The sequence below is a fragment of the Lytechinus variegatus genome, chromosome 13 (genome assembly GCF_018143015.1).
Source record: "Lytechinus variegatus isolate NC3 chromosome 13, Lvar_3.0, whole genome shotgun sequence".
In the NCBI taxonomy this organism is placed as follows: Eukaryota; Metazoa; Echinodermata; class Echinoidea; order Temnopleuroida; family Toxopneustidae; genus Lytechinus; species Lytechinus variegatus.
In genome coordinates this window covers 388,036-412,631 of record NC_054752.1, presented here as the reverse complement: position 1 = coordinate 412,631, position 24,596 = coordinate 388,036, and the positions used below count along the sequence as shown (strand labels likewise).

Below are 24,596 nucleotides of genomic sequence, written 5' to 3'. Positions count from 1 at the left end.
GCACAGACGAGTCTCATTATACATGCTATACCACAGTATATACCGGGTGATCCAGTTACTATTTGCTTAATGGTAAGCTTCTTTGTTTTATTATTGTAATGTTTACTTTTATTACAATATTGCAAATTACTGCGAGATTTTTATACTTTGATCAACAATTTATTTATGTAGGCCTGCGTATGCACATGATGTATATTATATCGTTGAAGGATTTTTTTTTTGGTAGAAATATATATTTTGAACTTGGATGCCTTTCGTCATGTAGAACGTTTGTCTGCTCGGTGTAACATACCGTGAACGAGCTACATTACATATCTTGGATCATTTTCCAAGGTGAATCTAGGTTTAGATACTTTACGATTCCTTCATCACTTTCTTTCACCATATAGCTAATCTACGACAGAACACTAGCGTACCTACGGGGGGGGGGCAGAGGGGGCAGTCTGCCCCCTCTGACGAGCCTCCGCCCATGCAAAGGACGTATCCCCCCCCCTGACGAGCTTGAAAGACCTTTTTTGCCCCCCCCCCCCCTGACGAGCTTGAATACCTCTATTGCCCCCCGACGAGCGTGAAGACCTTTTTTCTTTTTTTTTTGCTTGTCAATTTTTTTTCCTGCTACGAAATCCTTTATTTGTGATTGATAAATTGTTGTTTTGCTTGTCAAATTTTTTGGCGGACGGTTTTGCCCCCCCCCCCCCCCCGTGGAAAATCCTAGGTACGCCACTGCGACAGAACACCCATTGTTTTTGTCATAATTTTCTAAAGTATTTATTTTATTGGCAAAATTTCACCCAACACCTGGAGGGGGCGGTTATTATGTATTGCTGTACACATGCGCGACCAAATTATTTTAAATACCCCTTAAATAAGTTTTTTGAGTATGTGTGCAGAATCCCGCGCTTCATCATGTTCATTATCTTATTTTGGCCCCTAAATAAGTTCACTGTCGCCAGAATATGACCCCTAAACAAGTTTTGTCTCGGGCCCGAACAATTTTCAAACGAGGAGGAAAAAGCCTCGGGGAAAAAAGCATACCCTTAACACGCTTTGCTAGTCTTATAAAAATGGCTTTTGGAGAAAAAAACACCCTTTCTTAAATCGGTGTCTTTGATACCCTTAACGAGTGCATGTGCGGCCCGCGTCCAAAACCAAAATTTAAACGCGTTTTTTTTTGTACAGCAATATATTTGGCTCCCCCGCTTTCTCGAAATCTGCCATGTCATTAAATCAAATTTCATGTCCGTCATAGACACGCCAGAATAAGCTTTTCAAAGTCAGTTATCTAGGCGCTATTTTGTAAAATTATTTAATTGATCACGCGCACTTCAAAATTAAAAAAAAAATTGCAAATCAACCAATGACATGAATGAGTAATTTTGAGTGTACACGTTTTGGCCATTTTAATCATCTCACCATTTTACGCACGTTTTCGTGCATAACGCGATCTTGCAACAGATAATCGCGGGTGTATATGCATCAATTATGGAATTCTGAGCAATTTGATACCTTGATCAGCTTTGTGCGATAATTAAAGGTCAAGTCTAACACAATAATGATTTGAGTCAATATAGAAAAATCTAACTAGCATAACGATGAAATTTCATCAAAATCGGATGTAAAATCAGAAAGTTATGACACTTAAAATTTTCACTTAAATTTCACATAATAGTTATGTCTTGACTTGTGAAAAAGTCAGTGACATGAAAATGAGAGTGTCGATGATGTCCCCCATTCACTATTTCTTTTGTATTTTGTTGTTTGAATTATACATACAATATTTCAATTTCTACAAATTTGACAGAAGGTACAACTTAATTGAACCATAAAATGTGAAAACAATGGCAATTCCACATGTTCAGAGAGGATCAAAATTTTCTTTTGGGGAAAATTTCGTATAATAAAATACAAAAAAAATAGTAAGTGGATGATGTCATTTCCTCATTTGCAAACCGACCAGGATGTGCATATAACAGTTTTGTGTTTAAGCGAAATTTCAAAATGCCATAACTTTCTTACCTTACATCCGATTTTGATGAAATTTTCAGTGTTACGTTTGTTGGATTTTCTCTATTCATTCAAATCAACTTTTTGTTGGGGGTGGACTTGTCCTATAATAAATAAATAAATAAGTGCCTGATAAACACTGCAACACATGCGTGCGTGAGCTCTTTCTATTGTCTTTATACGGGTAAAACCATGCCTATCGAAAATCGGTGTGTTGGCTCAGTTGGTAGAGCATCTGCCTCACAACCGGGAGGTCGGGGGTTCAACCCCGGCCGCGTCAGACCAAAAGACGTTAAAAGATTGGAGTTGCTGCTACCCTGTTGGGCGTTCAACGATTAAAGGGAAAGGGCCTCGTCGATCTGGCGCTGCACAGTAGCTGCCGGGCCCACGATCAATTGGGCAAAACAAATTTTCGGAGTATTTCACTTCATGTCTATTTCGAACAATAAAATATGGATGGATTTTTAAAATTCAGAATTAACGGGGACCCCCATTTTTTTCTTTATCTCTACCTCGGATTCATATGAGTCCGAAATGTGATTTAATGTCTCATTTAGACCTGAAGTATACCCTGAGGGGGGGGTCATAATGACGTCAGATCTCAAAATTACAAATTTTCACCTTACGACGTCATTGCATTTATGCAAATTTGACCGTATCTCTGTTCTTCCTGGTCATTTTTCTTTGGAAATTTCGGTATGTTGTAGCCGAGACAATTTTCTACAGACATGACAGATAATTTCACTTTTGACTCCAGCATCAATGTGATAATACCTGTTAATTTTTTTTGGCGATAAATTTTCAAAAATATTCGAAATTTATCATTTGTGAATTGGACGTAATTGCTGAGAAATTGAAGCCCACTTGCTTTGCGATTTTTCCTTGAACTTTCTCAGTGTCATTTAATTTCGCTTTATAAATAGTCAAGTAAATTGAATTTTCAAGTAAACCCGCTGTAAAGTTGACAAAAAACCTCTTGCATTCTTTAATTTGAAGTTGGACATTTCCCATAAGATGTTTTCGTCATTTTATTTCATAAAATGTCATTATTGAATTCCAAGTACCTTCAGGGAAATTGAAGCATTCTGCAATATCCTGTAGAAAGTTCCTGTCGTATAATTTCCACTGCTATAAAATTTACGACACATTTGCATTGTGCAATTTTCAGCGAAATATTTTTTTTAGTATAATTGTCTGATATTTTATGGAAATTTTTACGATGTATACGTGGAATGCTTTATTTCGTAAGCTATTTGTATTTTTGTTTTTCGTGAGCATTATCGCTATCATCATTATCAATATTCTTCTGATTATTATCCCCATTGTAATGATCACTTTTGTTATGGAATTTGTTTCCAATGAATTCTACTGATCAAGATCATCAATGACATCATTAATTAATTTCATATTACGTGTATACCACACGGCACTAAATAACGACAGACCATCCAATTAGTCCTTATTACGAATTAAAATCTAGTCAATGTTCATTCTTTAATTTTACGTAGAATATTGTGATACAACTTTTTCTTTGTAAAGGGACAATATTAATGAACTCATTCACATGTTCATCAATAGTACAGGATTGAAGCAAGAGTCTAAATTTTAGTGAAGGAACTGCTGAAATACTGGACTGTCCCTTAAAATCTGGGACGTCTGGTTACCCTGCACTGAGGGGTCAACCTTATTCTCGTGTTTTTCACCTTGGCCAACTTTGGGGCGCTATACAGGGGACATGGGCCGAATGGCGACCGCCTGCATGGTGTTGCAATCAGTAAAAAAAAATAGGAGGATAAAAAAGACGAAGAGGAAGATGCGAGAAAAACGGCGACGAGTTTCAAAACAGAATTGTATGTGTTTTAGGGATATTTTTATCGGAAAAGGATCATGAATATGAGTTGATCTCGAGTACTATTTGGGCGGATCCAGCCTTTGCCAATAGGGGGGCCAGATTTTTTTTCAGCCACATTTTCCCCGATCGGCCGCTCAAAGTTATTAAATTTTTGCTTTTTTCTTTGAAGGGGTAGTCCTAATAGTCACTACAGTGCGTATAAAAAAAACGGGACAGTTTTGAAAAGTCTATAAAAAAATTGTTTCAAATCATTATATCTATATTTTAGTGTTAATAGATGCTCTAAGATCTTACCTTTGAAATTCCATTTAAAGGAATAAATTTTGTTCATGCTTGAGCGAACACGGGACCTTTTTTGTCGGGGGTTCAAAAAGAGGCTTGCGCCAAAATGGTAGAAATGATAAATTTGATCAGCAGACTTCCTTTTAATCTTTTCATTATCTTTGCCATAATTTTCGAATTATACTGTTAAATTGAATTTACAAATTTATTTATTTACCTGAATTATATTGTTTTTCATTTAAACTTCTTTTACCTTTGAATTTTCCTTCATAAGTATTAAAGGAAAGAAGAGACTTTTTGTCAACCTTAGTAAGAAGATATGCATTATCAATTAGGAGAATTTCTAATTATTCAAATCCTTTTATTATGTGAAACAAATTATGTTATGGCACCTTTAATGATTATTATGTGAAACATATTATGTTATGGTACCTAAAAAAAGACATGAATCCTATTTTCAAGGGGTTATTGAATCCTTCACCAAGTTTAATTATGTGCTTGACAGGACAAGCAGGAAGGATTCATGTCTTTCAATGGCAATGGTATATTGAGTCAATTTTCAAAGAGCAATATATGGCAGATCGGGTAAAATGTATTAAAAAGTTATGAAGCGAGCAAGCAAAATTTTCCACTTTTTTATTAAAATTTTGACATAAAATTCAGAAAAATGATATCATATTTCACTTTCTATTGTTTCTGTTATTTTCCTTTCCACTTTTTTTCCTTGGTCATTTTTTTTTATTTGGGGGGAGCACCTCGAGCCCCCACCCCTCAGTACGCCACTGTGCAAAGGCACCATAACCTTTGTAGCACACAATGAAAGGTTTTGGAAAAAAAAACACGCTCTCCCATACTTTGGTTTAAAAAAATGTTCTTGCCTAAAGAAGGAATATTCAAAGCTAAAATAGAACATATTAAAAAGGAACAACAACAGAACTATTCAAGCGAATAAGTAGATTTGGAAATGAAGTTTGACCGCATAATTCAAAAATTATGGCAAAGAAAATGAAAGGGTTAAGAGGAAGTCTGCTGATTAGCAAGAATTCCGACCATCATATTTATCATTTTATGCTATTTTGGCGCAAGCCTCTTTTTTTACCCCAGACAAAAACATTCCGTGTTCGCTCCAGCTTGAACGAAACTAAATTATTTTAATAGCATTTGAAGGATAAGGCTCCAGAGCACGTATTGACACCAAAATATAGAGATCACAATTTGAAACAAAAATTTTAGAGACTTTTCAAATCTGTTCCGTTTTTTTTTTAACGCACTGTATAGAGTAGCCAAAGCTGAAGTACATGTATAACTTCACACATTTGTATACTTTCTCCCAGCTTTGGCAACTCTTTTATTTAAATATTGTAAAGAAATGGATGAAGAGAACAATGGTATAGACGTAGCTTAAATCAAGGTTCCCCAGAGCTATCTACCCTTTGGAAAAATTGGTTATGCCGAAAAAATGTCTCTGCCGAGAATCGAACCCGGGCCCCCAGCTTTGAACGCCGGTGCCTTAACCACTAGATCACAGAGACGGGCTAGTGGCTAGGCCGACCGAGATCCGATTGACCGTCAGAAAGACAGATTTTCGACACTATACCAATTACCTTTGTCTGGTGAAGGTGGGTTTTGAACAATGACAAGCCGTCATGCCTCAGCTGGATCAAAGCTATTGCTTCGATACAGTACACGTATGTGAGAAAGTATACAAAGTATTTATATTATATAAATAGTGTACAATCTATTGTACAATATACTGGATTATACGTACGACAAATATAAAATTATCCCGAGTGCAGGTTTATTTCTCCGAGGCCGAAGGCCGAGGTGAAATAGGCTTGCACGAGGGATAATTTTATATTTGGAGTTCATATAGTCCAGTAATGTTGTATGATAGAACGTTCACTATTTATTATAGTAAATTGATCCCTCAATCTAAGCCCCCCATCATGGATTTTGCCATCCAAAAATCGAAAGTTATATTGTACATATGTACAATATAACTTTTTGAAGGGAGGTCACGTGGTACAAATCCAGCCAATCACAGCTCGTATTTTACTACCACTATTTACTATATATATATATATATGTACAGGGGCGGATCCAGGATTTTGAAATAGGGGGGGGGGCGCCAGCGGCGAGGGAGCGAAGCGACCGAGCGGGGGGAGGGTGTGGGAGGGGGGATACCCCCTCCCACGGCAAGGACTTTTTCAAAAAATCATGTCCAAAAGTCGTATTTTGAGAGCACCTTTAGAAGAAAAATGCACACTTAAATCACTGTAACTTCATGAATAAAAGACACATACTGACTCATTTTTAATTCGTTGGAATGATTGCTTCGGCGAAACTTGTTGGGGCGCCCTGGATAATATGCCTCTGAATCTACCAGAAAGTGTAAAAGTTAGTTTACATTAAATACAAATATGTCTGACCTATACATTTCAGTGAAAACGTACATGACCAAGGCAGAATGATAATGCTTGCGCACGTGGCGCCCGTTATAGGGCTTCATCTTTGAGTGAAGAATAATCTCGGGGATAGACATTATCATTCGCATCGTTGACACTTTCTCTCGCGATCTGTTACTTACAATTTACATGTATTTGCCATAAAGACGGACAAACGCATGTTACAAAAAACTCAAAATTTCGGGAAAAAATTATATCCAATCCAACATCTTCACACTGGTCACTGCACTGCAACTCCCGATTACAAGTGGTGCAACTTTCCAACCAATCGACTTGCGCGCCCTGGAATTCCGGAATTTACATATTGCAATACAGTATGACAGAGGTGCATTTGTGCGAACACAAAGGCCATGAGCGTAAGTTAAAATATAGTTTTGACTAGATCTAGCCCTTGAAATTGACTACATTGTACCAATCCAGTAAATATAACCATCAAAAAAAAAAAATCCGGCGAAAATAGGGGGGGGGGGGGGCGCGCGCCCGGGGCGCACCCCTCTGGATCCGCCACTGATATATATTCATATAAAATCATAAGACTTATGGGAGAAGCGCGAGCAGAAATTTTTAATATGCGTTTAGTATTATTCTTTAAACCTTTGCGTGCGGACCCGCGAAACCGGATACATCTCCCCGCGACGGAGCCGTTTTGGTACATTCCTGTTATTTGGATCTATGGTGGTGTTTTCCTAAACAATTGCCAATTACAGGCGCGCCGGAACACTTTCAGTTTTTTTGGGGGGGCAAAATCCCGAAGGGGGCACAATATTTTTGACAGCGTGAGATACCGAAGCGATCGAGGGGGAGAGGGCGTGGGACCCCCCCCCCCCGGTAAGGATTTTGTGTTAAAATGGAGTTTAAAAGTTACGTTTCTAAGAGAATTCAAAAATAAATTTCTTGAGAATTAAACATAGAATTCACTACGAAAGACTATACTCAGAGTTTATGAGAATCTACGCGCAAAACGATCGCTTAATTCGGAATGTGGTTTTCGTGTCTGATCAATTAAATTACGTAATACGCTTATATTGACTCAAAATACCAGAAATTACATTTGTCATGCAATATCCTTTCAGAAATATTTATATATGTACATTTACATACACGGACGACACGAGAGAGCACCATTATCATAAGTTTCAAGGAGTGTATTAAGCAGAAGAAGCGTAACAACAGAAACAAAATACATTCTAATGAATGTCTTTTTAAATTCAAAATGTCATACTGTTTTGACGTGGCAGACGTCGATAAGCGCTTAAATCCCCATTCTATTTAAATCATTTCTGACCTCAGCATTGGAGAGAGTCCCTGATTATCCATGCATAGGCAAATTAACGTTTCATATTTTGTAACTGGAGGAAAAAGAAATATGACCTGCTTAATTATTGTCTAACAATTTAAAACTTTTCTGAAAATTTAAAACATTACTCGATTTATGTGTTTCCTTTGGCATGTTTTGTATGGCTGGGAAGCACTTTTGGATGACCCCTTCAAAATCTTCTTTTTTCTTTACATATTTTCTGGGGGAAATGTGACCATAACTAGGAAATGATGAATATCAAATTCCAGGAAATATTCATATGTAAATAATCATGAACTAACAAACTACGGCAGTTCATAATGTACATTATGTAACTTTATTTAGAAGAAAACAATTACATTCCAACAGCGGATGTGGTTGACGGTACACCATGTGGAGTTTTCGAAAAAAAAATGGATAAAGGAAGAAGTGAAATTGATAGGAGGAAGTAGACTGTTGATAGTCGAGTAATTTTTTGTTCAAACGAGCATAGTCCTGATAAAGACAGTAAACCAGAAAAGGTTGAAGAAGAGGCTTGATTAGTTGAAAGATGAGTACTCCTGCTCTGCAATCCATTCGCCGACTCAAGCTAGCATCTTCTCATTTATCCAATAAGTAACTACTCAATCCTCTATAACTCTTTAAACTTTTCGGTTTTACAGCTATTTCCAGATTCCATATGTTGCTCGAGTAACTAGCGTTCACGCGCGTTGGTGATATCGGGTCTGGGGAGCGTTTCATGAAAGGACTTGTCGGACGTTTTATCTGACAAGTCCCATTTTATCCGACAGTTACTATAGTAACAGTGCCTCTCAGCCAATCAGAATCACGAAAAGATGTCAGATCTGACAACTTGTCAGACAAAAATGTTGATGAAACGGTCCCCCGGTCTGAGCGTTTCTGGGCGACCGCGCGTTTGTTAGCCGACACAGCCAGCATGCAAATTGGTCTCTGAAATGTATTCATTAATAGGCCCCCATTCCACAGAACGGAGACCATTGAAAAACCACTGACAGACTTAAAATTGGTGAGGTCTTACAGCGGTTTTCAAGATCAATGAAATTTGTCATCTCTGTGGAATGGCTCAGAAAGACCCCTCAAAGAACTCTGAAAGACTGATGGATATTTCTTGTCGTACTTAGACTAGTCCTCTCGAGATCTTTCAATGGTCTTTCAGAGATATTTTATGCAGTAAGTGATCTTTCTTAATTCTTTCCATGGACTTTCAATGGTCTTTCAATGATCTTTCAATAATCTCTCATGAGTCTTACAGTGATCTCCGCAAAAATCTTGAGAGACTGCCGAAAGATCAATGAAAGACTATGAAGACCTTTAAAAGTTCATCGAAAGATCGCTGAAAGACTGCTGAAAGACCACTGAAAGACAATATTCCTGTAAGACCGTTGTAAGACTGTTTTCAACCGTTTCAAAAAGTTTTGGAGCCCATGAAGACCAAGAAGACCAATGAAAGATTGGTCAGGACTCGTGTAAGACCTCAAAGACCATTGTAGGTTCATTGAGAGACCTCTGAAAGATCAACCAAAATTCATGGTCTTTCAAAGGTCTTCCAGCGGTCTTGTTCTCTGTGGAATGGGGGGCTTAAAAGGTTAAACGTTATCACACTGTAATAAGATGAAAAAGGGGCTTATCAAAGGTATGTTTCACAGAGGGACATGTTCGTCAAAAGACGCAAAGCTTATTAAGATGTGTAATTGCCCCGTCAGGGGAGAAATTTTTTCATTTTTGACAAAATAAACGACAATTCTTAGGCAGAAAAGTGCCTTCATCGTTTACTTTTGTCCTTAAATAATATCATTTTTCTACTTTTAGGGGGGCACATTTGGGGGGGGCAAAATCTCGTTTTACCCCCCCCCCCAAATTTTCTTTGGGGGGGGCAAGTGCCCCCCCCCCCGCTTCCGGCGCCCTTGGAATTATGCCAAAATTAAGTATTTTCAGGATTTTTAGTAAATGTAAAGATGAAAGATTAGAAATGAGGGTTTCGCTTCTCAAATCAACAGAATAGTTAAGAAATTTATTAGGAAATAGTCGTGTTATTTTATCAAATCTTCGCTTTTCCGGAGTCTGTGTACAAAAATGCGTAAGGGCAATCAGCACGCGCGGACCGGTCGGGTTCGATCGATACCGCTTTGTTGTCTGCTCTAGTGCTTTTTTCCTTGCCTGTTGTCACGCTACTCAAGAATGGTCTCTTTAGCCCCTTGTATAGAGATCATTCGCAAAGTGTATAATTACGACGATAATCCGTTTTGAGTGAAATCACAGCATCCCAAATACCTTTATTTTCCAGAATGAATAAAAAAAGGGTAAATATTCCCTTGCAAGTGTGCTGCCTAACGAAAGTCCGAAACTAATTTGTGATTTTGGGCTTCTGGGATTTCAGACGGTGGCCTCAATGTTTCACTAAATCGCCCCCTTTTTTTCCTTGAATTATTGTTTATAATAAAAAATGATTTTGATCCTGAAGATGAAATGCGTAGTCCATAAACTTGTGATTTTGTTTTGGCCGGATCACTCCCTCCCACGACTGCATGTTTTGTCAATATGTGAGTAAATATTTACTTTTTTAATTTTTACTGTCGTAATATGAAAAGCAGTATTCCCAAGAGCTTTTAGGATTGCTAAATACGAAAAGAATTCAGTGGGTCATCCTGACGAAACACAGTAATCTTCCTTTTATTCAGGGCGTTGGCTATTTGTCCCCTGCTCTTCTGAAAGGGAATTTGTTTGAGCGTCCGCCATGACTTTCTTTTGTTTGGGGAGTGCCGAGATCAACAACTGGTGGACGCTTTCATTTTCAAAAGAGAAGGGGATAAACGGTGTTCTAAATTGCTTTATTTTCTGTTTATTTCCTTTGAAATAGAAGACAAAAATAAGAGCAATAAGATGAGAGAACGAGAGAAAGCGGGGGGGGGGGGTCTTCTCAGTATCTGTCATTTTACATTACATCTTACGTCTCCCCCTCTCTCTCTCTTCATCGAAAACGGCTCCGAGAGTATGACTCGATCTTGCCAACTTCTGAACATGAACTTGTATTGATCGGAGATGGTTGCATTTGTGGGCCTCTCGTCCAATCGCATCGTGGTCATCATGTCAACAATATAGGCCCCTTCCCCCCCCCCCCCCCCGTTTCTCAAATTAATATCCCGAAAAACCTTATAAAAGCACTATTGTAACTGTCACTCACAATATATTTTATATCATCTTCCATTTTCTATAATGATAACGTAGGTAGATATCTTTCGCAAAAGACAAAATGATGATGAGGATCATCGTATAAAAATGCACGACTAAACTAGTTTTGTGAACTTGGGGCTTAGGGTAATGGCAAGACAGAGGCCTCAATATTTCACTAAAATTCTTTTTTTTTTCATAAATTACATATCTCATTTATTTTCTATGATAATAAAATGATTTTGTTCCTGAGTTTGCGCACCGGTATTCAATTTGTAATATATTGAAATTATTTCAGAGTTAAACGAGTAAAAGTGACTAAAATTGTAAGTCTGAAATCATACCTCTCAACTCTCAACTCTCTTCTTCTACATTTCTTTCTTTATCTTACTTTTCCATAAAAAGAGCCATGTTAGCAAATACTGAAAGTAAGAGAAAGTATTTTTTCTTGAATAAATTATAGCCTCCGCAATCAAAAGTTTTTCTTTTATTTGTTTTTTCGTTTTGTTCTATTTTTAATTTGTCTCCTTGATTCACAACCGAGAACAAGGTAATAAATGAATTAAATAAAAAACATTCCTAATAGTTAGAATTCATTTTTGTCTCTATCATTCTATCTAATCGTACAGAGGCTGCAGAGTTGGACGTAGGAAGTTTCACTCCTCCCCCTTTTAGCAAACATGTACAAAAAAATCCGAAGTCTATATAAATTTGTGATTTTTTGGCCAGTCCACTCCCTCCGAAATTCAGCTCAACCCCTCCATTATCAAAACGCTCAGTGGCCTCTGTTTTTTATTTTAAAAATCAGATATTTTGGTTTTGATGCTAACCAGGGTAAGCGCCCCAATGTTTGCAGTAACGGAAACAATACGTTTTCCATATGAATCTTTTCTATACCACGTTATTAGCCGGTAAAAAAAGAAGAAATTCGCGAAAAAAATTAGGAAAATCAATAAAATCTATTGGGGTCGGTATCGAAAAAAAAAACATTGCTGTCCCTGTATAACATAATTTTTTTTTCCAAATATTTTTATTTGGATGCTATCCATGGTTCGCGTCCCCAAATGAGATTTTTTTTTGAGGGGGTCTTTATTTTTATCTTTTCTACCACGTTACTCGCAATTAAAAACAGAAAATAGGAGAGAAGAGACAAACAAGCAATATTAGAGTTTATAGGTCAGAACATTTCCGTCGGGGGGGGGGGGCTAGGTCAAACAAGAATAATAATAACACGTCATCAGGTTGACAAGACGGTGTCTGAGGACAGAGTTGCGACAAACGTTTTGGGATTTTTTAAAAAGTAATCTAACAAAAAATAAAGTCATGTCGTTATTCGCGTAAGTAGATAGTCATGGAATTTTGGCAAAAGCGCACTTGTCTATTCCCCTTTTTATTTCTGTCTCTCATTCTCTCTCGTTCTCCGTGACACATGAACATTTTTTTGTTCTATAATTTCCTAAATGATTCTTCTTTTATCCTTATATGCATCATCACCCAGGGGAAGCGCTTTTAAACAAATCTACCTCAAATCTTGCGCCGTAAACAATTGATTATTTATTATTCATTATTCAAGATAATGAAGCAGGATTGTGGACTTCAACAGAATCTCAGTTGCTTCAAACAATTTAAAATCTAAACCTTTTTCCCCTTATTTGTCCTTATATTATTTGAATGAACAATAGATCTTTATCTATAAAGAAAAACACAGAAACAGAAAGATAAACACTTAGAGTGAAGGATATTATTTATGGATTTCCGCCAATGAAAAGAGGTCCGAACCGACCACAGTTTCTTAAAATAATTCATTTTTACATTTTCGAATATCAAAAGTATACATGTCTTGCGACATTATTTCATAAATAGTCATTTGAAATACAATAAACATTTCCCCAAATTTATTGTCATTAAGAATCTGTTTTGATTTGGAAAGGGGTAATAAGAAGACTCATATTTCACATGATTGTTTGTACTTTCCCCCTTCTTTGTCAACCTTCCTTCCTTCATTCTTTCTTTATTTCTTGTGTTTTATTTCCTTTTTTCCCCCCTCTCCCCCTTTTGTTCGTTTTATCTGTCTTTTTATTTGGTTTCTATTCCCCCTTTTCTTCCTCATCCCCTTTCTGATCTTTCTTTCGCTCCTCTTTATAGTTCTGTTTTTCGTTCTTTTCCTACTTCGATCTTCTCTTTTCATGCGTTTTGCCGACTTTCTTCCTCCTTTCCTTCTTCTTCTCCTTTTCTCACCCCTCTGTCTTATTACTCTTCTGTTTAGTTTTCTCCCTCTTTTTTGTTTTATTCGTTCCTCTCATATTCTGTTTTTATCCTCCCCGTTCTCTTTATCCCCAAGTTTCTTCCTCCCATCCTTCTTCTTTCTCTTTCTCCGTCTTAATTCTCATCTTTTTGGTTTTCTTCCTCAGTCTTTTATTCGTTCTTCTTTTCCCCTTTTTTCTGTTTTTTTCATTCTTCACCCAACGGGGTTTCTTCCTCCTTTTATTTTTCTTGCTATAACTTTATCCCCACCCTCCATCTTATATCTCTATATTTTCTTCTTATTTTTTTCTTCTGAACGAATTCCGTCCTCTTTATTTCTTTTTTTTTGTTCTTCACCACCTCTGATCTTTTTTTTTACGGTTTTATTCCTCATTTTTTTCATAATCTTCTCCCTTTCTCTTCCTCTCTTCTTTTCCTATTCTATTTTTTCTTCTGCCTTTCTTCCTCTCTCTGTATATTTTCTTGTCCCTCCTAATCTTTTTTTTTGTCAGTTTTCGCCCTCCTTCTTCCTTTCCCTTTCTCATCCCCTCCGTCTTATTCCTCTTCCTTTCAGCTTTCTTCTTCCTCCTTCTCCTCCTCTTCTTCTTTTTATTATCATCACCATTATCATTCTCCTTCTTGATCTTCTTCTCCTTCTGCTTTCCCTCCTCCCTTTTCTTCTTTACATGTATTTCTACCCATGTATTTCTACCCCCTACTTCTCATTCCGATCTATCCACTAATCAATATGTACCACAAACTTGTAAATTTTATAATACCGGAAACAGTTGCAATATGATTAGGTTATTCATTATCGTGACAAGAAATGTGGTGATAAGAGAAGAGATTGAGATGACGTAAAGGATAATTCTCATACACAGGCTCTTCAATCAATAATCAGAAGCGTTCTCAAACTAAAGTAAAATGACAGCAACTAAAGTTATGTCGAGATTTGTCATTGTTTAATTAATTCAACACTGCATGTGACATAAATTAGTGTTTGTTGTCCTTCAACATCTTGCTGCAAATGAGACTATCACGTTTTCTAAACAACTGTCGAACACAAATTCGACAGAATAGGTAAGCGGATTTTTTTTACAAATTGGCCTTGTTTTAAAACAAGGGTTTATCCCTCATATTTATTATATGATATGATGTTGTCTTTATCCTTTAAAATCTAAAATAATTATTCATATTACTGCATTCAGTCACAAAATACAATATGAAATCCCTTTTACTCTTTGCATTTCACCTCACATCTTTAAAAAAATCGAGTATGAAGTTTAAAAGTTTAAACGAAACAAACAAAAAGGTCAATATCATACTCATAAAATCAACACGTATTGTCTTAAGGCGTATTATAAGTATCATTACTATTATAATCCTCAGACTGTATTTTGAATTCATCCGCAACGTCCGTCTATATACACAATTTATATCGTGTATAACAAAAAGCGCCAGAGCATTATGGGGAGAAGGTGACCTCAATTTTATAATATTATGACTTTTTAAAAATTTATATCAGATTTTATGTAATTTTCAGCGTATTGTTTGTTTGATTTTTCTCATTTTATTCGAATGTACTTTTTGTTGGGGTGAACTTGAACATGATAACAAATTCAAGGCGCTAGAATTCCCCGATAAGTTTTTACCCTACAAATTTAAATTTAGTGACAACAGCATAATCACTGGAAATTCATTTTTAAAAAATAAGGAGCTGATAGAACTATCACTGATCTTCACTTAATTTTTATGAAAAGGAGGTCCAAAGTCCAATATTTTTGGACGGCATAAATCTTTTTATTTCAGATTTTCTTATTCATAATCCCCCCCCAAAAAAAAAAATGTATTGGTAAAATTTAGTGGAGGACGAGAAAAATCAAGCTGGCTCTGTTTCTAATATTACTTTTTTTTCTTTTATATGGAAAAAATAGAGTGATGAGATTTTTGGGGGGACGCGCTGTATAGAAAGGATTTGTCAAGTATTCTTGTCTGTAGAGTATTCTGCAGTTATACCACATACACACAGGTTCTTTTTTATCTGATTGATTTCTGAAAATACTTCTGAAAATGATGTTTTTTAAGGGGAATCGGGAAGATTCAGATTCATTAATTTATTGTCCTCAGTGGAAATTTACTCTGTTGTCATTACAAAATATAAAGGTAATAGGAAAAATAAGGATAATTCTATCATTAATAAAACAATAATTGAGTTAATAACAAATAGTTGAATTTGAGTCTTCACGCATACATTCGTAATCTCGAAGCTTCGTTATTCCGAAGGTTCGTATTTCCAAAGGTTCTTATTTCCGAAGGTTTTTTTTTTTTAGTACGAAAACGAAATGAGATTCGTAATTCCGAAGGTTCATTAATCCGAAATCGAAATGAGGTTCGTAATTCCGAAGGTTCGTTAGTCCGAAAACGAAATGAACAACGAACATTATTTCGTTTTCGGATTAACGAACCTTCGGAACATCGAACCTTATTTCGTTTTCGGATTATCGAACCTTCGGAATAAAGCCACAAATGTTCGGATTAACGAACCCTTTTACATTTTCGGATTAACGAACATCGAGGTATAGGCAATTTACGTGTTTCGGAATTACGAACCTTCGGAATTACGAAGTGTAAACCGAGTCTTCATGCCGGATGTAATAGGTTACTTCCTCTGTGCCACTCTAATGTTTATTCCATAATTTGTGTGGAAGTGTGTGTGTTGGCGTTGAGAAATACCATACCGTATCCTTTATCATACAGTAAATGAATATTTACAGTGAAAACCTACGAGGAAATATTACAAAGTCATCTTCTCACACACTTTGAAAATAGATTCATGTGGGATGGATGAGTTTTGAAGTGTAATATGACTTTTGTTCTCACAATATGCATATTTTGTTAAAAGAAAGAAAAAACAACGGGGATGTTGCTTAGCTGGTACTTAAGCAGAAAAAGAGAAAACGATGTGTGAGTTACTCGTTCCGATCTAAGCTTAGATAACCAAGAAAATGCATTTCCTTGAAATTACGTTTAAAAGAAAAAGTAAGAACTGCATCACGTAAAATTGCAAAATTTAAATTACAGATTTGTTAATTAAGGGTCAAGGTCACCCCCAAAAAATGTTGATTTGAATAAAACAAAAAGAAAAGTAGGCATAACACTGCAAATGTCATGAAAATTGGATGTAAAATAAGTGAGTTATGACATTTTTTAAAGTTTCGCTTGTTTTTCAAAAAAGTGATATGCACAACTTAGTGACGTGCAAATGAGGGAGTCGATGATGACCATCATTTACGATTTAGCTGTCTTTTATTGTTTGAATTAAACAATATTTCAATTTTTACAAATTTGGCATTAAGGAACAACTTTACTGAACCATAACATGTTAAAACAATGAAAATACCACATGTTCAGGGAGGAATAAAATGATTCATGTAATAGAATACAAAAGAAATAGTGAGTCGATGAGGTCATCATTTCCCTCATTTGCATACCGACCAGGATGTATGTATAACCGTTGTGTGAAATTAAGCTAAAGTTTAAAATGCCATATCGTTCTTATTTTACATCCGATGTTATTGACATTTTCAGTGTTATGCTTGTTTGATTTGTTTTCCTTTTATTTAAATCAACTATTATCAAGGATGGACTTGTTAAACGATGAGTGATGAATTGAATTCATGACAAAGTTTATGCCAAGCCTTAAGATACAAACCAGAGAATGGCCTAAGCTAAAGCAGAAGGAAATTAGATAATTAGAGCCTTGATTAGTAATTGTATTAAGTCTTATTCAGCCCTCGATAAAGACGGGTCATCCAGTAAACCTAATAACTTATTTGACAGTTGACACGTTAAACGTGTGATACGTAAACTTTATGTATCACGGGGTGATTGTCCAACTCCAGCATGATCACTCACAAACACGCACATCACCATACACCCTCATACACTCTCACTCACACCCACACACGTTCTCTTGATCATTATGTTATTCACCACTTGTACACAATTGTCATTTCCCCTGTCAGCTGAAGTGAGAGGACTAAAAGACACTGTTTGAATTGTGCAGAAATCAATATACAAAATATTGCACTTGAAACTTTATGTAATTCAAGAAAAAATGTTTGTATTAAAAGAACAGAAAGAATGTTCTAGCCAGGTCCCTTATGGATATATATATATATATATATATATATATATACATATATATATATGTATATATATATATATATATATATATATATATATATATATATATATACATATATATATATATATATATATATACATATATATATATATATATATATATATATATATATATATATATATATATATATATATACAGTGCGTATCAAAAAAAGTTTTAGGATATATATGTCTATTTCATGAAGCTTAGGCACGTTAGGATTAAACAAAGTCTATTGACACAGGTTATAAGTTACAAAAGGTTGTCAAGGATACCTGGAAATCAAACATAGCGTCCACAACGGCAGTCATTGTACCATCAACTCCAAATGTAAAGTAAATCCTCAAAATCATCAAAAAGCTTTCAAGGCATGCAAATCATGAATCAGGACATGTTTTTACAAGGTAGTAAGTGAGTGTGTCAGAGAATCCAAGATGACCTTCAAAAATGGCGTCTTTAATGGACGTTGTAGCTGTGAAATGGTCCAAATTCATATAATATCCACCTGGTAGAAATAAATTTGGGGTCTACCGAGAATAAAATAAAAAAATCATGGTTCCAAAGGGAAAAATTACATTGGTAAATTTTCAAGGTTTATGGCTTAAAGGTATTGTTTAACTTTGTGAGCAGCTGATTTAAAATATTCTCAAACCAAGATGAAACATGTGTACAAGTGCATGTATTAGAATTAATAAACCCTGAAAACAACCATTATTGAGAATGAAAAGCTAAAACTACAAGGCAAACCCCGATTTTGTAAATATGTGTCTTATAGACGCCTAATTAGTACACATAAGTGTATGGGATGAAATTAAGATGGTGTTTCTGGTTACTTTATATTTCAATTTTTAAGGCACTAAATAATTATTTTCGAACGCAATTTTTTCTGGGCTTCATTTTTGTAACATATCACAGACACTGGTGACAAGTGTGACCTTCTAGCTCAGATTTTTAAAAAGTCAAACTAATGTTAACCAATCACTTTAAAAAATGGTCGCTATATTTTAAAACTCTGTCTGCAAAGTTCATATTCTATCTACCCAGAAACATTTTATTGTCTTTCTCATGATTTCAAGGGTCAAATGATATAGATGAAGAAGAAATACAGGGGTACACTGTTGTCCATTTTGTAAAAAAAAAAAATGAAGAACGCTTCAAAAATTACATTAAAGTTGGCCACCATTGCTACAAAAGTGACAATACTTCATATCCCATCTAGTTCCACTAATTTGGTTTTTCTGTTTCTAAGACTCATGAAAATATGTTTTACAAGAATTAGTGACAATTAGAGGGTGGTGCGTCAATAAGTAAACACGAAAAAATAATAAATAAGCTACACTTTCACCTAAAAATTTCCATAATTCACCGATAAGTATTTCAAAACTTTACTTTGTACCTTTGTTGAAATTTTGGAATGAATAAATTCGTTATCGATAAAAAAGGGACACGTCATTTCTGTGCTTAGGACTATCCTATGGTTTCATGATTAGGGAACAGCAGTAATTTTTACGCAATTTTAGAAGTCGCTTTGGACTTTTTACGACAAAATGTGACCAACCTTTTTACTTGTCCCGATTTATTATTTTACCCTTCAAACCACAATAATGTACATTTTGTTCACCTAATTGCGACTATGTTTTGGTGATGGAAGTCTTTTTAGACTCATTTTGAAAGCCATCTTTAAATAGTAGGCAAAGTGGACAGTTTCATACAAATGCAACTAATCCAAAAGTATTATTTAACCCTTGAAATCGTAGTGTAGACACCAACATCATATCTCCCAGATGGATTCTAAATGGATTATGTCAATTTTTAAGCATCAGCATCCATTTTTAGACTGCTTAATTGGAAGCTATCTTGGATTCTGGCCATTGATTGCCCTTGTCGTAATGTATTACTTGACCAATTAAACCAAGGGTTAGACAACATAATGATGTATACCGCAGCGGATATCAAACAAAATATGTCAGTTATTAGTTAAAACAATAGCCATTTTAGACTCCAATTTTGGAAGCCTTTTTGGACATGCTGGACCTCTGACTGTCCTTGTAACTTGTCCTAATTTATCACTTAACCCTTTAAACCATGTTGTTGTTGTTATTTTGAATAGGCAAACTAGTCAGTTTTGACTATTGTTGCCTTGTAAATTTGCTTTCCTTTTTTTTTTATCAAAACATAATAACTTCTTTGTTCAATCTAAATCAGTTAGAAAAGTAAAAGAAAGAAAGGAAAGAAAAGTTCTCAGGAAATTGTGCAAGACCGCCTCTCCTGCCCTGTATTAGTACGTTATCCTGACAAGCCCGCTCGAGGTGCATTTCGAGGGCGTCTCAGGAGTACAAACAAATTGGGTTAAACACCCAAATCATATACCCCAGGCTGATATTAAACAAACTATGTCAGTTTTTTCGATAAGAACGGCCTATATAGACTCCACTTTTGGAAGCCATTATGGATTTTTGGACATACTGGAACCAGTATAACTGTCCTTATAACTTGTCCCAATCTAATACTTGACCCTTTAAACCATGCGTTATACTACAAAAAATCATATTCTACAGGCGGTTATTAAACAAACTGTGTCGGTTTGTATTTAACGACAGACATGCATATAATGACTACATCAGGAATATCATATCTCCTGACTCGGAGAGCAACCCAAAACGATCCTCCCTCACTTCTGTCCTTTCTAGCCTGAGTAGGTTTTTGTTTTGGTGCTTTGCATCATGGTCTTTCTATTATTTGTTTTTAATAACTTTGCCAAAATTTGTTGCTGATTAGTTTCCATTCTAGGGGTTCTTGCTCATGTAAAAGTATGATATTGTTTTAATGAAATGATATACATATACTCCGCTTTCTCCTTGTTGCTTTTTTTCTTTCTTTTTCTTTATTTTCCTGATCTTTTGTATATATTTCGACTTATCTTTGATTTTTTAAATGTAACTTTTATAGTGAAATTTGATGTAATGATTTGTATGTTGATGATTTATCAATAAAAACAAAAATAAAAAAAGACGTCATTAAAATAGCATCGGAACTAAAAAAATTAATTTTGTGTGTTACATGGTCATCATTATTATGCAAATTGTACTGTTACTCTGTAAATTGGTCAATTTTCGCCCAATTTTCGATATGTTGTAGCTAAGGACATACTTTTTATGGATTATTGCCTGTATTTTCATTTCGAGATACTGATCGTCTGGAAAAACGACAAAATAGAGGCACATCATTTTTTTGCTAATTTTGCGTGTAATCTGTAAGGGAAAGTACTCTTTCTCAAACCTTGATTCTATATTCCTCTTTTTCGTGAGCCATATCTCATCTTTTTCTCGTAAGTTTTTTGCTGAGCTTTGAGGATGTTGTAGCTAAGATTTTAAGCTTTTTTAATGTCTCCTTTTTTCAATCAAATGCCGGGATCGTAAAGGTGTTTCACTTGCAAAATTAGATTTGAGAATCACGTATTTTCCATACGTGTAAAGTCTATAAGAAAATACTGAAGCTATGGATTTTGGCAGAGTTTAAGATTAAGTCATACGTGTTTACTGCATGGTTGATAGAGAGCGCTCTCTGGCTGAGTACCCTTAATGAGGTTGGTTTTAGATTTTTATACTCGGTCAGTTGCTTTTCCTACACTCCTCAATTCACTTCAAGCGGCATTTAATAGCGTAATCTATTGAGTTTTATCCACAACTAATATGATAAGCTGATTGGGCATCTTGGGTGAGATGAATGTAGAAACGAAGGGCATAGAAGATGCATCACGAAACACATCACTGTTTAAGATTTAAACAGTTTTGTTTAATGGGAGTAGATTTAGAGTTTTGTGTTTGATAATGTCTAACCATTTTCTCCCTTATTTGCTCTTCTGCTTCCCTCCACCTCTACTATACTCCTTCTTCTTCTCTTCCTCCTCTTCTTTGTCCTTCTTCCCTTTAGGTGAAACCTCTTCAGGCTACAGTGCCCTTGAAGACGGATAAGATCCGGCAATCAACAGCAGGGGAAAGATGAATCCCCTTAACATGTGTTATGACAGAACATCTTCACGAAGGATGATGATAATGATGGCTTGGGTAACCATCATATCTGTGTCATTTTTCTCTTACTTCATGGTTGATAAGACCAACAAACTTCCTCGGTACACACTTCAGAAGTCACAGCCTGAAACCCCAAGCCAAGAATCAGCCACTCGGTTATTGCACAACACTTCCTTGAATAATTTAAGTATTACACCCTCTACTTACCCACATGTTCAAAAAATTGAGTATCATCAAGAATTCTATAACCAACACTGGGCGGTTAATTGTGAGGCAATTTTGTCGGACGATAAACAAGAAATCGCACATGTGAACGAAATCATACAGAATGAGAAGCAGAAATCAAACAAAGGTGAAATCGAAATTGCAGCAGATAGTGTGGTCGCAAATTTTAGCCAAGACTGCGAATACTATAGAACATTCCGTGAATACCCCAAAAAAGTACTAAGTGAGGAGGAGAAGGAGTTTCCGCTTGCTTTTATCATCCTTGCTCACAAAAATGCCGCCCAGGTTGAACTACTCTTGCGTGCCATTTACCAACCTCACAATGTCTATGCATTACATCCTGATGGGAAATCGCCACCAGAATTTCAAAGAGCTATGAAAAGTATTGCTAATTGTTTTGACAACGTTTTCGTGTGTTCCAAATTGGAAAGAGTTCAGTATGCTGGCTTCTCTCGTCTTATTGCTGATATTAACTGCATGCGCGACCTGATCAAGCATCCTGTACAGTGGAAATATGTTATCAACCAGTGTGGGGAGGCATTTCCACTAAAGACCAACTTAGAGATGGTACAAATTATCAAGTCTTACCATGGACGTGTAGACGCTGAATCATATGACGCTCCCCATAAGCTATCCCGGTTTCACAAGCTCTCCCCTAGATATAACGACTTCTCAAATACTGCAGAGAGACTGAAGCGATACCCGCCACCGGGAAACATCACGCTACATTCTGGGAATGCGTATAACACACTTAGTCGGGAATTTGTGGATTATGTCTTGACAGATGAGGAATCTGTTAAGTTTCTTAGTTGGATTAATATGACGTACTCACCTGACGAACATTTTTGGGCAAGTCTTCGTCGGTACTACAAAGCACCAGGATCATACCCCAACGCCACGCACAAGGATATCAACACCTGCTTTGTGAAATGGGGAGGAGAATCAACATTCAAAACTTGCATCGGAAAGTTTGTCAGGGGGATCTGTGTTATAGGCACTGGTTACATATCTTATGTGGCCCGCCTTCCCCATTTATTCCTCAACAAAATCCATTACTCTTATGATCCGGTTACGCTACAGTGTTTGCAAGAATTGCTCACGAACAGAACACTCCATACTGAGCTCACGCATCAATACTACCAGGAATTCCCGCCCATACGTGCATGGTACTAAATCATTTTGAACTGAATGTACAGTTTATTAATATCATAAGGATAATTTTTTGTTCTTTTATTTGTCTTTGTCACTTCGTCACATTCCAAGCTGGGTTTTTGTTGGCAATAATACATATCTATCTTTAGGCCTGCACTTATGAATGTATAATACAGGGCCTATTTTGCGTTCATTCGACAATATATAATTTCGATGCGTTGGTGCCAGCCCTATCGTTACAGGATAGAGATTGGTCTAGACAAGTATTCCTCGTGCAAGCCATATACGTAGGGTGTTCTAATAAGTAATGAGGTTATGGGGATTTTTTTTTTATTGTAAATGAACTAGTAGATTACAACATAGCCTGCTCAGTGTTCACCGTAAGCAAAGTCACTGGAGTGAAGGAACGCAAGGAACTTTGGGCATGTTCTAACCCAAAGAACGTTAATGATAATAATAATAATAATAATAAGCATTTATATAGCGCCATCTATCTAGAAATATTCTATTCCGAGGCGCACAAGAAAAGAAAGAATGAGAAAGTTTGGATGAGTGTCAAAGTGCCAATAACTAATACTGTTAGAAAAGATAAGATTTCAGTTTGGATTTAAAGGTCTCCAGTGATTGTATAATTCTTAAATTTAATGGCAAATTATTCCATAGAGAAGGTGCTGAGGCAGAGAAAGCTCGTGCACCATATGCTACACGTGTCTTGGGAGTCTTAAGAAGTTGCTAGTGTGATGATCTCAGGCTTCTAGCTGGTGTATAAGGCGTGACAAGGTCTTGTAGATATTTTGGTGCCAAATCATTAAACACTTTCCAAGTGAGAAGTATTTTAAATTCTATACGCTTCCGGATTGGCAACCAATGTAACTTTTGGAGAATTGGTGAGATGTGTTGCCTGACATTTCAACAGTTCGTGGCAGGATAGTGGACATGCATTATGTGGTTTTGCCTACACTGTTTATCCTTCGACTGTGTATCAAGGAAAGTCCATGGTTATTAAAAGGTCCTTACTGCCATCCGTTGTGATCTCAGACATTCAGGCTACTTTAGAAGATTTAGAACCCTCATGGAAATACATGCCTGTAATGCCACATCTGCTTAGTAGTCAAGTGTAATGAATTCATAAAAGTTCATTATCATTTGGGGGTAACTATTCAGAGAATTCCTCACTCCGACTTTGACAAAAAAACAATTTTACACTTTTAATCATTTTAATATCGATATGGTCAGAGGTTGATTGCAAGCCTTTCCATTTTTAGGATAATATATCTTTAAAAAAAATTGTATAAAATATCTTAAGTATTCAATTTCATTAATGGGATGGTTTTGCAATAATTTATATAAATTATGTATAAATTTTTGTTATTTTATGTTAACAGGACCATGCTGAAAAACAGTCATTCTGAACTTGTTATCCTGAATAAAGATATTTTAATAAATAAAAATAAATGAATAAATTCTTATTCTTTTTATTCTTATTCTGGTCCAATAATTTACACAATTTCTACAGGTATAGACGAAATAAAACAGATTATCAAATCTCATTAACTGATAGGTTCTGAGATAACGAATCAGAAATGTTGTCTCTCCTGGGGATTACTCATGTTGTGTATTTTCTCATTCACCATACACACTTGAAATGTTGGGCTACATACTGTCCACT

At 35.9% G+C, this 24,596-nt stretch overlaps 1 protein-coding gene across 1 annotated transcript; it reads left to right on the top strand.

Moving 5' to 3' along the window:
* On the top strand, positions 1–23,447 carry LOC121426686 (beta-1,3-galactosyl-O-glycosyl-glycoprotein beta-1,6-N-acetylglucosaminyltransferase 3-like). The gene is made up of 2 exons (XM_041623059.1): positions 1–72; positions 21,453–23,447. Exon 2 carries the CDS (start codon positions 21,521–21,523, stop codon positions 22,946–22,948), a length of 1,428 nt encoding a protein of 475 aa, XP_041478993.1. The 5' UTR covers positions 1–72; positions 21,453–21,520; the 3' UTR covers positions 22,949–23,447.
* Positions 23,448–24,596: the final 1,149 nt, after the last annotated feature.